This window comes from Suillus subalutaceus, assembly GCF_016647625.1.
Source record: "Suillus subalutaceus strain FC151 chromosome Unknown DFJ58scaffold_45, whole genome shotgun sequence".
Taxonomy (NCBI): domain Eukaryota; kingdom Fungi; phylum Basidiomycota; class Agaricomycetes; order Boletales; family Suillaceae; genus Suillus; species Suillus subalutaceus.
The window spans coordinates 179286-192965 of NW_024540294.1; the positions used below are offsets into that span (position 1 = coordinate 179286).

Consider the following 13680-nt stretch of genomic DNA (forward strand, 5'->3'; position numbering starts at 1 on the left):
GAGATCTTTGTTAGCGCTGCTAATCGACTTGGTATTTGTTTAACATGAAAAGTAATTTGTAGGAACACATTGTCTCCCCGCCGTGGGCTTGGGCATTCCACGGGTCAAAGCACATATGAAAGTTCAATGAAACGGGACAAACGCAATATAAAGGGCTGCACAAGCCAACCTCCATCATTCTCGGGCGTGGCGCGTTTTCTAAGCGTCCGCAGCGTCAGGATGTGTGGAGAATGATATTCTCGGACGAGACCTCATCGATCTTTGTAAGAACGGAGTCTGGGATGAAGGAGGAATGTCGTCGATGAATAGACTGGAATGTCTTTATGTCATCTATCCAGATGATGCATTCTTGGTCATATACTTTGGGGCCGAATGTCAGCTCTATGGAAGATTGTAGTCTAAACGGAGACACACCTCAAGATTTTACAGCCCAGGCTTCCGGTGTTCGGCACGCATACTAGTATGTATGGTAATGTCAACCTTGAATTCTTGGGGCGGGCACATGGTCTCAGCGTCAGAGAAACGCCCAAATACTGGAAATTGACATTGTGAGTTCTTAAGGTGGTTGATGTGTGGACGAACAAAAATGGCGCTGGATCACGTGCGCCCGCACAACTGATCGATCCGCGATCTGCATCAGCATACCATTGACCATGATGGGAATGCTTGATGTGCTAAATGCCCGAGGCTTGCCGTTGCTGTCGGTGAACTATTCTTTCTCTCCATGCCCCGCGATTTCGCTCCCTCCGTCTCGCGTACTACAAAATGTATTCTGCTGCTCTGCTCCGTATATGCACTGCGCTCGAAGAGCTGCTAATTTACCATGTGCCCACACATTTTCCACCAGCACTCGACCTACCACCCAATATCAAACACCTTTCTTTCAGAAATCCCAATCACACATACCACAACACGCTCCAGCCTACCATCAAAGCAGTGGACGTGCTTCCAAGCCTTAAAGTCCTAACGTGTGACAAGAACGCGGAGCAGCTGGTCAGAGGTTATGAGATATTGAGGACGAATCATCTGGGCGGAGTATGAAAACTTGTCGGCGTGTCTGGATTGTCCGGGTGTACGTGATGTATTGTCATCCCTCGCCACCTGCATGTCTAATCCCAAAGCACGGTCGTGGGCGTCCGAAAGGTGCTAAGAACCAGCCTGGGGCGAAAAATGTTGGACGGCCCCGCAAAAATGGGCAGCTCAGCCTAGAATAAAAGTACACGCGGTCCGCTTTTTTGTTGGTATCGCAAGGCGGTTGTGTGCTAAACTCGCATCTTGAAGTAGTTGTGAGGCAGTACTTAAACCTGACAAGTCGCATCCCGTCATGTCGTAGTCACGGCTCACCCTGTACAGTGACATTATCGATGGCGAGGAGTCCGTAGGATACTAGCCGCCGATGCCTGCGAAGCTTTTGCTGCTCGTCCGCGTCGAGGCCGAGCCAACGTGCACATCCGAGTCAGCGCTAATAGCCGCTTAGTAAGCACTGCTAAGCAGTGCACTCGCAGCATTAAGCTTTCAAACCGTGACGCGTGACGACTCATCTGTCTGCAGGTCATCTGCAGGCCGGAGCTTGGGCACATACGACTAGGCCAGAAGAATTTATTGCCAATGACGAGGATCTTGCTTCGATTTCAAAGCGAAGAATGTTAATATTAATTCAGCAGAGGCTGGTCCTGCGATGAGATCATTGGTGATGACATTGTTCTGACCAGCTGACCCGCATGAACAGATGACCTAGTACTTGACTGAGCATACACCGCTGCTTCGATGTTAGGTAAGATGGAATCACCAACCTCGCATCGCCTCGCCCAAGTATTATGGTGGATGGAATTAGAGGGCCACGGCGAGGCTACGCCTTCTGGTCCAAAGGTTTGTCACGCATTGCCTTCGACAGATTATCTATGTCATCTATTAACTATGTCATGGTCCCAGCTGATGCACATTGAGTGACACTTTTATTTCGGAGGGCGCACGATAGCCGTATCTAGGACCCACAACTTCTAGATCACAGTCAGATCTGTGCCCAGACACCGTAGAGACTCCTCACTATTTTATCTTCTCGTGTTTGCTTCCGAGCAAGGAACCATTGATATCCGCACTATACACCAGACAGGGGTTGCCTGGAGGTTTAAAAGCAAGACTCAATGCCTGCTTAACAGTCATCACACCAACGACCTTCTACCAATGTGAGTCACAGTTAGCAACACATCCACAGTTGATTATATTCATCTTCTCGCGTTGTAGCAACAATGTCAGACCTTCTGCCCACCAACTTCGTCGGTACCGCTTCGGCTGCCGTGCAGAGCACAGACGGGAATTGTCGGGTCTACTTTCAGCACAAAGACTATAATATCTACCAAATGATGTTGACCGACCCAACAAGCACTAGCTATAGCCTCCAGAATCTCATCAATTCTCCTATGCCCGCTGCCCGTATCAACACGCCCATCGCAGCCATATCGTGGAATGAGCTGCAAGAGGTACAAGTTTTCGACGCTAGCCCTTCCATACCCCGCAATCTCACTCTCACTTCATCATGACAGATCCGCGTGTATTACATCACTACCGATAGTCAGGTGCAGGAGATGTACTTCTCCAAAAGTGGTGGTATGCACAAAGGCCAGGTCTTGGGCACCGCGGTTGAGAGCAGCGCCTTCTTGTATGCGCAAATCGCAGTCAAGCCTCGGATTGTGGTCAGGGTTGGGTTCCAGTCAGCCACTGATCCCAAGACTATCACCGAAGCTGTGTGGGACAATGGGTGGAAGAACCGTGTGCTCTAAATTGGGAACCAATGTTAGCATGGGCTCCCGTGTTGAAGATACGGTATACGGGATCAATTTCAGTACTTGGCACAAATGTTGTATATGTAGTGTAACCATGTCTTAAGCCAATAGCTTGTCGTCCACTCGCGTGCCCTCTCCACCTCTATTGCATCTTGTGATGGAAGCCGATTCCTATTTTGTATGCAATAAATATAAACGACTTTATGCCTCCCTTGTGTAAGTAGCCCCCGAAGCTTTTGTTGCTCATCAAGGCAGGCCGGGCACTGGCCGGGCCCAAGGGTAGTCGACGCGTTAATAGCCGCTTAGTCAGCACTCACAGCTTTGTCGCGTTCAAACCGTGACGCATCTATCTGCGGGTCATCTGTAGGCTGTCACTTTCCTCATGGTATGGTATGTTTTTATTGTTGCATCGTACACCAGCTGAAGGCCCAAAGTCAGCACTTTTCAACTTTCAGTCCCTGCTTTTGGTCATCTTATTGATGATCTGCACTTGCACCTACGTTCGCGCAGTTGCCCCACGTCTGGTCGATAGAAACAAGGAAGGGTATGTTGCTCTTATTGACTGGAAGGGTGTCCATGAATGCTGAGACAGTAAACAGTTTCCTTGGACTATTCTTTATGTCTGCGCGCATAGGTACGTTCTGATACTTGCAATTTCCTGCCGGCTTCCTGAAGAACAGCCCTCACACAACATATCTACAGGAGAACGCCTCTCCCCATACGTCGCATTAGCATGCATAGCCATGGCGGTGACAATGATCGCACAGTAATTATACAGGATTATATTATGTGTACAGTGATGAAGTTGACCTATTCGCCGTCCGCTCGACTACCGACGTGCCATCACGGAACCGTGTTCGAAACAGTACGTTTGCATTCGTGAATAGGCCCTCTTTCAGTGAAACGACTATAAATTGAGAGCCCTTGAAACGAGTTCGGAATAGGTGGCCAATATGCTGGGTATGGGAGAGGTCGAGAGCGGCATCGATTTCATCAAGAATGTACATGGGCGCCGGCTTGAATTGGAGAAGGGCCATAATGAGAGAAAGCGCGATCAAGGAGCTGTGAAATACTCGTCAGTCACAATATCTTACCGACAACTCTTTCGTACCGTTGCCCACCACTCAGTTCGGTGAGACTTTGCTTCCAAACAGTCCCCAGTTGTACTTTCACCTCAAGTCCCTGCATTAAGTCTTGACCTTCTGGAGGCTGAAGTTTGGCGAAGTTGCCAGGTAGCAGTTCGGCAAAGATGCCACCAAAGTCACTACAAAAGTGGATGAGTGGTGATGGGCTGACGGTGAAGGAATCATCATACCCGTTCACTTTCTCCCATGTCTTCTGGAGGGCATCACGCTTATATCGATCCAGCTCCTCTATGGTGTCTTCGATCTTTTCTTTGTCCTTCAGAACTGTCGCCAACATCTTCTTGAGGTCCAATTCCTTCTTCTCGACACTAGTCACAATTCATTCAAATCAAATCAGTATCTTGCTGAAAAGACTTACGTGTCAATCATGTTCATGACCTTCGGGTTGACTTTCTTTTTCATCCCCTTCTGTTTCTCTTCAAGCTCGTCCGCCTTGGCTCGTAACGAGGGCATATCTTGATCAAACTCATACTGTGAGCCGGGTTTGCCAAACGACCTTCGAGAAAGTCAAGTATATTCAAAAAAGAGCAAGGGATTACCCACTGGTATTCATCCCGAATCCACTCATGCTGTTTCTCCAAGTCGGTCACAAATTTGGCCTGCGTGACTTTGTCCTTTTCAAGTGCGACAACATCGTGTTCCAACTTTTTCAGCTCGATTTCCGCGTCAGATACTCCCTTCTTCTGCTCACGAATGGCATTCTCCAGGTCCTTGAGCTCGTTGTCGAATTGAGTCAGCGTTGCCCGTTCCTCCTGAAGCTTGTGCTCCGCTCTTGCATGGTCCGCCTAAGTTGCATGAAAAGGATCTGCCAGGACGCCGGAATTGCAGAGAATCGTACCTCGTGCTTGGCAAGCTTAGTATTGAGCGCTGCCATGTCCTTGTGAAGCTTGGCGATTTGAGTGTGAGCACCTTTGATGCTGTCCTCAGCCTCCTTGATATCCTTTTCCATTTGTTCTAGGAGTCATTAGCGAGCAGAATAAGAAATTGAAAAGCTTTCCTACCAAGCTCGAGTACTGCAGTTTGATGTTCCTTGTGCTGCGTCTTTACCACAACAGCTTGTTTCTGAAGAGCTGCCTTCTTCTTGCTAATATCGGCCTGCATAGCTGGTCAGCGTGCTAGAAGGAAGGATGAAAGGAGTACTCGCCTTCAATTCATTGATCTTGCCTTCTTTGTTGTTTTTGAACTCGTCCATGTCCTTTTCAAGCTTACTGCACTCCTCCTTGGCGGCTTTTTGTTTCTCCTTGGCTGCCTGGACAGCCAATTTTAAAGCATCAATTGTCTTCTTCAGATTTTCTACCTCAGCACCGAGCTAGACGACATTGGTTATTAAATATTGAACTGAATGAATGATGACGATGACTGCACTCACCCTTACAGCGTTGCTCCCTTCTGCTTGCTGCTCCAAAAGACTGACTTCGTGCAGCTTGATGTCGAGTTCGCGAGTGAATTTTCTCCACGATTCTTTCTTCTCTCGATTGGCCGCTTCTGCTCTTTCAAGTTCACTCAAACGAGACTGTGCCTCTCCCAGCTTGCGCTCTGCCTCGAGGAGTTCCTGCACCCTTAGCAGTGTGCCGCTTCCGCTTGGAGCTGCTCCTCCACTAAGCGTACCAGAAGGGTCGTACAGGTCGCCGTTCAAGGTGACAGACCTAACCTTTGCACCGAATGTGACCGCATTGGCGGCTTCAGCGTCCTCGCAGACGATGGTGTCTCCGAAGACAAACGCCATGGCGCGAGCCACTTCTTCTGGGTAGCCAATGAGCGATAGTGCCAGGTTAGCTTTACCCGGTGCAAGCTGATCAACCTGCGCCAATCTCTGGTGAAAAAATAAGCATCCTTCCTTCACTAGCTGAGCCAATAAGATACGCACTTGAGCATTTAAAGCGAATGAATTTATTTTGTTCAGTGGAATGATGGTGACGCGCTTCTTCAGCTTTCCGTTCTGGAGGAGGTCCTTGCCAACTTTCTCATCTTCAACGACGACGTTGTAGAGCTTGCCTCCGGCAACGATTTCTAGCGCCTGTGATTTGTTCTGGTGCTGGGGAGGGATCGAGGTCAGGTTAGCAACCAACCCCTTCACCTTGGTGCGGTCGAAATTCGGGTATGGCATCGAGTAATCAAAGTTCAATGACGATAAGCGTTGTTTGATTGCATCGCGTCCCTGCATGACCGTTATATATAGACATAAAATAGAGCATAGAACATACCTCGGTAAACTGCCGGACCTGTCCCCTCGCGGTCGCTAGGGAGACTTGGCTTTCTTGCTCTTGTTGGGCGCTCCAACCACAGTCGGCGATCTTGCGTTTGAGCTTCTCGGCTTCCGTCCGCATGTTTTCCATATTACGCTTCCCTTGGCCCGCTTCCTTCTCCACATCCTTCCACTTTGCTTCCAATGCCTTCAGCTCCTTCTCACTCATATTGAGTTTCACGCGATTCTGCTCTTCCTCAGCCGACCCTTGGGCCATGCGGGCTTTTGCGTCTGCAAGCTGACCCATGTAGCCACCTCCAGAGTTCCCGGTGTTGCTCGATGACAGACCAGTGAGCAGCGTCTGCAGTAGCTCCTCTGATTTCGAGAGCGATCCTTGCGTGTCGTTGTGCTTCGCTTTAACGGACATATAAGACGATTCGAGTTCTTGGGCCTGGGCACGCCTTTCCTCCAGAGATTTAAGGAGCTCTTGTAGCTCTGCCTCGGCACTGGCGACGCTTTTGTTTTCGTCGGTGATGTTACCGTTCGCAAGGTCGACTTGGGTTCGAACTTTCACCAGCTCCTTTGCCAAGAGCGTTACCTCCTCCTCCATCTTCTTGAACCTACCACCTTTCTTCCGCTCTGCTTCCCGTTTCGCGTTGACCTCCTGCGTCTCCTTCTCGGCTGCCTTCATCTCCTTGATAAGCTTCTTCTTCCGCTTCTCTGTCGTTTCCATCTCTGCTTTCTTGTTCTCGATATCATCTTGCGCCTTCTCTACCCTCTTATTGGCGGCTGTCCATTCCCAAGCACGCAGTTTCCTGCCAATCTTCTCCAGTTCCGTCCGGGTCTTCTGGAACGCAATAAATTGACGTTTCTCTTCCCGGAGTTTATCTAGCTTAGGTGTGATCTCCTCCTCAAGGAGAGACGTTATCTCTTGCACGCGCTTCTCCTTCTTCGACATCGTCTTCTTGGCCTTGTCCTTTCGATCCTCGAACATGCGGGTACCTGCCGCTTCTTCGACCATGCCAAGGATTTCTTGTGGACGCATGTTAAGGACCTGTTCAAAAATATGTAATCCAAATGTGCGAAAGCGACGAAACTGAACTTACCTTGGTGATACGGCCTTGCATGATGAGGAAATTAGGATTGTTAATATTCAGCTGTACACTCTGGAATAGAGTCTGAATATTGTTCTGCTGCGATTTGTGACCATTCAGAAGGTACTTGGATATATTTGGAAGCGCTATCTGTATAGGATGTGAGTTTCAAGCACAGATGTGTCACAAGTTGTGAACGCACTTGACGCGTGACTGTAATCTGCTTCAAGTTCTCGAATCCAACTGGACTCTTCTCTCTATCTGAGTTGTCGAAGACTATTGTTACGCTGGCCTTGGTAACACCAGCTTGGCCTCTCTTATAAATAAGGTCTTGCTGGTTTTGAGCTCGCATCTGCGGTGCGGGTGAGTGTGACAGTTAACAAAGACACTTTGTACTCACTTGAGACATATTAGTGATACCAAGCACAAAACAAATCGCGTCAAGTATGTTGGACTTGCCAGATCCATTGAGGCCAGTGATTGCATTGAATGATGGATCCCAACCCGTAATCTGAGTTCGGACTGGATATGATTTGAAACCTTCAAAAGAAATGTTATCTAACAACTCATTTATTTACTTGAAGTCATACCTTCGACCACAAGTTCTTCTATCCGCATGATTGAAGTTTGGCGTTGATGATATGGTAAGACGCGACGCGACGCGTGTTTGTGGCGGATCCATTCACCTTGCACGTGACCAATCTTTTATACAGAAATTTCGAGCCAAAAATGTTCCGTAAGTTATTACAAATTTGAAAGTCATTATGTACTAATGTACTAATCGGTAACATCCTGTGTACGAGGAAGCGTCTGTACGACAATTAAGCGCAGAGGACTTGGCGTCTATCTCAGCTGGACATATATGTGATTCGGATCGCTGTCTCACCAGCCATAAGTCCAAGTCCAATGTAATATTCGACAGTTGTATTGATGAAAGCGTTCGGGATTTTTAGCACGGATTAGCGCAAATACTCCCTTTTCGCTTCATTTTTTGCGTCAAACTTAAACACACATGAAGCTCGGGGGCAAAGATCTTCTTTCAGACGACCACTATAAGATTGTTAGCGATTTGGTCAGAACAACTGCCACCTATAACCCAGTATCCTTCCTATCATGTCGCTGTCAGATGTCTCTGACTTGACAGATTTATCTTCTGACGAAGACGACTTCCCGCTATCCAAAACAAGTCGGACAACGGCGTCAAAGAAAGGCACCAAAGAATACAAGATTTCAGGCGTCCTACGCGCACCACGGACCACATCGTATACAGCCAAGTCACTCTACGGTAAGGCGAGCGGCTCACTACCGGTGTTTATCGTACATTACCCTTCTTGCAGACCAAATCATCGACAATGCGATTGACCTTGACCCAGAATACCAACGTGGTGAGTCTCTCGCCCTGAAAGACACGTCTCTCTTTGTCACTTTGCTCGCAACATTTTTTGATGTTCCATCTCGTTCAAAGATGTTGTATGGCCAGAGCTAAAGCAATCCGGTCTTATCGACTCCATGCTGCGAAACTACTACATGCCACCAATAATATTTGGCAAGTCTATTTCTCCCCCTGGTTGACTCATGCATTAATAGGGAGGGCATCACTAGCGGTGTCAACAGCCGATGATGGCAGTGAATTGCGAACTTGCATCGATGGGAAGCAAAGGCTGACTTCAATACAAAGGTATATACAGTGAATGAACGGGAATAATTCGCTGATATACCGCCATTTTGATTCAGGTTTATGGATGGACAGGTTTGTAATTTTTCCATCTGCAGGGTCATCGCTCCACTAAATCTGGATTACTAGATTCCACGTTAGTCATACATGCTTTTACTGCATGCACTCACTCAATTCGGCATGCCATCACAGATAAAGATTCGTACGTTCCTCTAAGCCCCCTATGATGCATATTATCCAATACTGTCTAGGTTCACAAATGAAAAACTTTGGTACAAACCAAGCGCCAGGAATGCTAGGCGAAAGCTCCTTCCTAAACAACTTATCCATCAATTTTCGAACAAGCAGATTGTATGCGTGGAGTACAGCGACATCAATCCAGATCAGGAACGTGAGATCTTCCAGGTAAGTGTTAAAGCCTCGTTGCATGCTACCAGCTCACACGATGATTAAGAGAGTGCAACTAGGGGTTGCGCTTACTCCTGCAGGTCAGCACTGCTTTTTTCATTGTTGTACAGTAGCTTGATGCACACGTAGAACGCATGCAAGCAATTGTTGGCCCTTGGCCTACGATCATTCGGGAGATTCAAAGCCAAGTCCTTGGCGAAGATGGATTTCAGGGTTACCTTGACTGGGGTCACGCACGAGGACGTGACTTTCAGTGTGTGGCATCTATAGGCTACCTCATTGAGAACCATCCCAAGCCCACTGTTCCGTCCGCCCCGACACTTGAAAAGTGGCTCTTGAAGAGCGACCCTGTCTCTCCGAAGCTTCGCGATGACTTGCTAGATACGTTCCGTGTCTTTCTCGTCCTTGCTCGGGACCAGAAATACAGTCGCTCGCTTAACAAGCCCACTCGTGTTTCTCCTATAGAGTTTGTGATGATCGGTGTCCTAATTTACCTCTTCCGTGGTCGGCTGTCACTTACACAACTCTCCTCTGCCATTGAAAAGATGCGAAAAGATGTACGCGATGACCACAAAGATATTCGGGCAAACAGCAGGATCACCAAGCATATGTTGTCATTCATGACCAAAAGGCTCAAAATATCCGAGCTAAAAACTGATGGGGAAGGTGACAAACCGGCTGTTGGAAAACCTACAAAAACCAAGAAACGGAAAAGGGTCGCAGAATATGATGATGACAGTGAGGAGGAAGAGAAGCCTCGCAAAGTAACTGCGTCGAAGGCGCCACCCGCTGCATCTTCGAGTGAGCCGTTTTGTTAAACTTTTCTTGACAAATCTTTGATCCACTACTTGCATATGTAGCTTCAAAATCAAAGTCTTCGGGATCTGCTTCCCAACAGAAGACTGGATCCGAGTCAAATCCTTTGCCAACGAAAGTGTCGGCTGCCCCTGCAATGTCTCAGTCAAAGCAGAAAAAAAAATCCCCAGATTCCCGACTGCCTGTTGAAAAGGCTCCAGTGCAGGCAAAAGCGCCACCTCCGACGCCTACTCCTCCCGTAACATCTACCAGGCCATCGCCACCTTTCGCACAAGTACCCCCCCTTCAATCGAACATAGCAATTTTGGCCCATCCTGCGAGACCTTCCCCTGCGCGCATTAGGACCGATGCTCAGGTTTCTCCAGTGGTAAAGTCGGAGCCACGTATCGCTTCGTTATACCATTCTCCTGCGATTACATCCAGTGTATCAGCGGCCGATAGACTTGGTCCTATTCGAGCCGCGAAAGAGGCTATTCGAACAAATACTGGCTCTCAGGTCCAGTCTCCTGTTACTCCTCACCCAGAGCATAATGGTGTGAGTTCTATCTCAAATCTTGACGTGAATGGCTCGGCAGCTATGCGTGATCCTCGCCGTGCTGGGCCATCTCCACCAGCTGTCGCTGTTCTGCCACAACAAGGCCCGCACCCGCTTTATAACGGTGTGAGGCAACAATTCCAAATCAACCCTTCGGAGGTTGAAGCCCTTTTGCGAGCCCACGGATATCCAGTGCCTCATAATCAACAAATTCCAATGACATCCCCTGTTGCATTGCCTGAACAAGTTATGACAGCTGTGCAGTCGGGTCTGAATATTTTGAGCGGGGTTAGTGCTTCTGCCCCTGGTTCTTCGAATTTCTCGCAGGGCGTATCAGTCAGTGGTTCTGGGCGGGACATGCAGCCTGTTCCGTCCTTCCAGTATTCTCAGGGAGGCCCTCAAGCTCCGTTGTACTTGCCTGGCCCATCACAAAATGGGTTCTCAAACGGGACTCACCCTACTTCTCGTCATTCCCTCCCACCCCGACCGTCATCGACTGCACCAGCCCCGGTCAACACAGGCGTATCAACTGTGCCAATGCCGCCGCCGCCGCCGTATTCTGCATCCTCGACTGGATCGTTCAAAGATGAGCGACGATATAATGAGTATGAACGACGGGACTACCCGAAAGGCGGTGGGTCTTATGAGAAAGACTATCGACGTAATGATTCCCGGCGGGATTCGAGCGGGTGGGACAGCCACAGAGGAAGGGATGGTGGCTGGGGTCAAAGGGGGAGGGAGAGCTGGCGGAAGCCATAGGTGAGCAAGTAGCTCAATGGTAACAACTGTGGTTCAAGGTAGGACATGAGTCTAAGTGTGGCCATCCATCCCTGTACTTATGTGATGTTCTAGGCGTCAATCAGGGCGCTAGGTGGCCATTTTTGGGTCCTTCTGCGGCCCCATCAACACCATGCGTTGTCCTCGTTTCAATGATTGTGCTATCATGTTGTGACGTATTTTGCCTTTTTTTATCATCATGACAGCATACCTTTCAGACTTCACTGCAACGCGACTGGCCTCATTCATTCATTATACCTATTGCAACCCGTTTATAATGGACACCATAAATACCACCACGTTTTTCCTCTAGCTTGTAGATAAAGGTAATATGCATCATATCGTATGAACTGTATTGTGAGGGTTCCAAACTGGTTGAAACAATATGCGCTTCAGTACAAAAACGAGTGTCAATAAATTAGCAATAAATGGTCCGTGACGACACCTTATCTAGCCAATGACGATCATCAACCGCAAGACCACTATAGCTCCTATCATTAAGACATGAGGCCGAGCTTCGCGGGCGCTATTTGTACCCTGTGCCCCGTCTGCTGCCCAGTCACGCCACGCAGCCTGCAGCTCCAGGATGAACGCTTGTCCCTCTGGACTGTCGGAGCCCTGCTCGCCATAAGAGTATGGATTCACTACAGGGGTGAGCCATCCTTCCGGCGTGAAGTGGAGCAGGCCAGGCATGTTTGTGCCCATTGTGGGAAGTGCGGTGGATGTTGTGCTTGGCGCTGGTGTTGTTGAGGAAGTGGTGACGGAAACAATGGTGCCAACAGAAGCTAAGAGCGCCTTGCGAGCCCTTTCAGCGAGGGGGATGTGTGTGTGAATGTTGCCAAGGAGAGACAACCGATAGACCGTGCTGGCCAGTAATGCAGTTGATGAGGCATCATAAAACGTGGTATCATTGTCAGCGTAATTATAGAACAATCCGTTGGAGTTCTGATCTGGTGATAAGACACACTCTGACAGGCCAGTTTTGAGATTGGACGCACAATGTGGGAATACATTGCTCGGTGAATTTCGTCCGCCCAATTGGCAAGGTCGTTCTGTTGACTCTTGAGCGAATTCGCGTACGGGGAACGTTGAATAGTCCCCAGGACCCGTATCATGCCTGCCGCCGCCCATGCATTACCTGTAATTGAACCGTGCAAGGAATTCCTGCTATGCTCAAGAGAACCTGCGCACCTGTCGACCAGTACCCATCGTCATTTCCTGTCTGACCAAGTTGTATATGCTTCCATAAATTGCCGGCCGTCACATCTTGAAGATATTTTCGGTACAATCTGATCTGTGTATACGCCTCGCTCAGAATGGTCTGATTTCGTGTCAGGACACCATAATATGCCAAAAAAGGGGGGACCATGTACACAGAATCACTCCTACGTGAAGACGTTAGTCATTTATGGGAGCATCCAGTGATAACTTTTATGTTTACCAAAGTTGCAATTGGTCCACTATGTGAGAAATGGCACCATCGCTGGTCTTGGACACGTTTTGAAACAGGTAGTCGAGTTGGTCCCGCGCCGCCCCTGCATAGTCTAGTCCATCTAGGGCCCCCTGTCCCGTCCAGTTAGCAAGTAACACAGCAACTCCAATACTTGCTGGATCTCCTGCGCTCGTATCAGCAATCAGGGGCTGGGGGCCAATAATATTGGACAAGCTTCGGGCGACGATAATGTTGTGCGCAATGGTGAACACTTCGCCAAGTGCACTTGTTATATTAGATGGAATGCTTCGGGGAGGCGGGACGGCGTTGAAAGACACGACGGAGTATGTCGGCGTATTGAGCTCCAGGAGAGCCTCGGCGCGCGTTCCATACTCCCAACTGCAGAAATAAAGGAGGTGCTATCAGTGAGATTTATAATCCTTGGGACCATCGAATAGAACTGAGAAGTGGGGCTACTACCCAATGCAGAATGTTGAGTGACGCCTATGCTCACCTGTGCACTGCACCCTGAGCCAGTCGCTCACTGATGGTGGATATATGTGCACTTGTAAGATTCTGTGCCCTTACTTGACTGGACAACCCCAGTAAGAGGCCTGTCATAAAAAGCAACATCGTGTGGAGTTCGAGGGATCGTTGCAACATTGGACCAGCCTGAGACTGGCTTTAAATAGTAACACCGCCAGGTCCAGGACCACTCCAGTGTTCAGTCCGAGTCAGCCGTATACGAAATTTGGACAAACGCCTGGTCTGGTCTCATGACAAGCAGTTGACGTTGATAATAAGACATTAAAGGTCACTATGAGGGATCA

The 13680-nt window shown here is 48.8% G+C and overlaps 6 protein-coding genes across 6 annotated transcripts; 4 read left to right on the forward strand and 2 right to left on the reverse strand.

Moving 5' to 3' along the window:
• Positions 1-2249: 2249 nt before the first annotated feature.
• DFJ58DRAFT_659578 (uncharacterized protein) lies at positions 2250-2780 on the forward strand (the record flags this gene model as incomplete). The annotated part of the gene is made up of 2 exons (XM_041382095.1): positions 2250-2480; positions 2544-2780. The coding sequence occupies 2 exons, from the start codon at positions 2250-2252 to the stop codon at positions 2778-2780; spliced, it is 468 nt and encodes a 155-aa protein (XP_041244498.1).
• A 319-nt stretch (positions 2781-3099) lies between these two features.
• DFJ58DRAFT_785159 (condensin complex subunit SMC2) lies at positions 3100-7863 on the reverse strand. Its single transcript, XM_041390012.1, has 18 exons — positions 7798-7863; positions 7608-7747; positions 7410-7559; positions 7220-7357; positions 6133-7167; positions 5796-6086; positions 5298-5741; positions 5073-5237; positions 4930-5023; positions 4767-4882; positions 4472-4713; positions 4287-4424; positions 4099-4236; positions 3895-4047; positions 3487-3845; positions 3383-3418; positions 3212-3327; positions 3100-3162 (listed from the first exon to the last, which is right to left on the reverse strand). Exons 1-15 carry the CDS (start codon positions 7823-7825, stop codon positions 3569-3571), a joined length of 3549 nt encoding a protein of 1182 aa, XP_041244499.1. The 5' UTR covers positions 7826-7863; the 3' UTR covers positions 3100-3162; positions 3212-3327; positions 3383-3418; positions 3487-3568.
• On the forward strand, positions 3176-3553 carry DFJ58DRAFT_659630 (uncharacterized protein; the record flags this gene model as incomplete). Its single annotated transcript, XM_041382098.1, has 3 exons — positions 3176-3327; positions 3383-3417; positions 3486-3553. 3 exons carry the CDS (start codon positions 3176-3178, stop codon positions 3551-3553), a joined length of 255 nt encoding a protein of 84 aa, XP_041244500.1.
• A 457-nt stretch (positions 7864-8320) lies between the features above and the next one.
• Positions 8321-10108, forward strand: DFJ58DRAFT_716133 (uncharacterized protein; the record flags this gene model as incomplete). The annotated part of the gene is made up of 7 exons (XM_041384188.1): positions 8321-8492; positions 8545-8592; positions 8673-8753; positions 8810-8894; positions 9134-9287; positions 9337-9370; positions 9420-10108. 7 exons carry the CDS (start codon positions 8321-8323, stop codon positions 10106-10108), a joined length of 1263 nt encoding a protein of 420 aa, XP_041244501.1.
• A 14-nt stretch (positions 10109-10122) lies between these two features.
• On the forward strand, positions 10123-11449 carry DFJ58DRAFT_345823 (uncharacterized protein). The gene has a single exon (XM_041379961.1). The coding sequence runs from the start codon at positions 10243-10245 to the stop codon at positions 11398-11400; it is 1158 nt and encodes a 385-aa protein (XP_041244502.1). The 5' UTR covers positions 10123-10242; the 3' UTR covers positions 11401-11449.
• A 213-nt stretch (positions 11450-11662) lies between these two features.
• Positions 11663-13483, reverse strand: DFJ58DRAFT_880027 (Six-hairpin glycosidase-like protein; the record flags this gene model as incomplete). Its single annotated transcript, XM_041394523.1, has 5 exons — positions 11663-12363; positions 12417-12556; positions 12610-12803; positions 12860-13249; positions 13365-13483. 5 exons carry the CDS (start codon positions 13481-13483, stop codon positions 11869-11871), a joined length of 1338 nt encoding a protein of 445 aa, XP_041244503.1. The 3' UTR covers positions 11663-11868.
• Between the last annotated feature and the right edge of the window lie 197 nt (positions 13484-13680).

Bases quoted from the DNA above. Each gene is read 5' to 3' on its own strand.
- DFJ58DRAFT_345823 (XM_041379961.1), top strand. From the start codon at position 10,243: ATGTCTCAGTCAAAGCAGAAAAAAAAATCCCCAGATTCCCGACTGCCT.
- DFJ58DRAFT_785159 (XM_041390012.1), bottom strand. From the start codon at position 7,825: ATGCGGATAGAAGAACTTGTGGTCGAAG. The intron at 7,168-7,219 runs GTAAGTTCAGTT...ATTTTTGAACAG, and splicing joins TGCAAGGCCGTATCACCAAG to GTCCTTAACATGCGTCCACA. The intron at 4,425-4,471 runs GTGGGTAATCCC...ACTTTCTCGAAG, and splicing joins TGGATTCGGGATGAATACCA to GTCGTTTGGCAAACCCGGCT.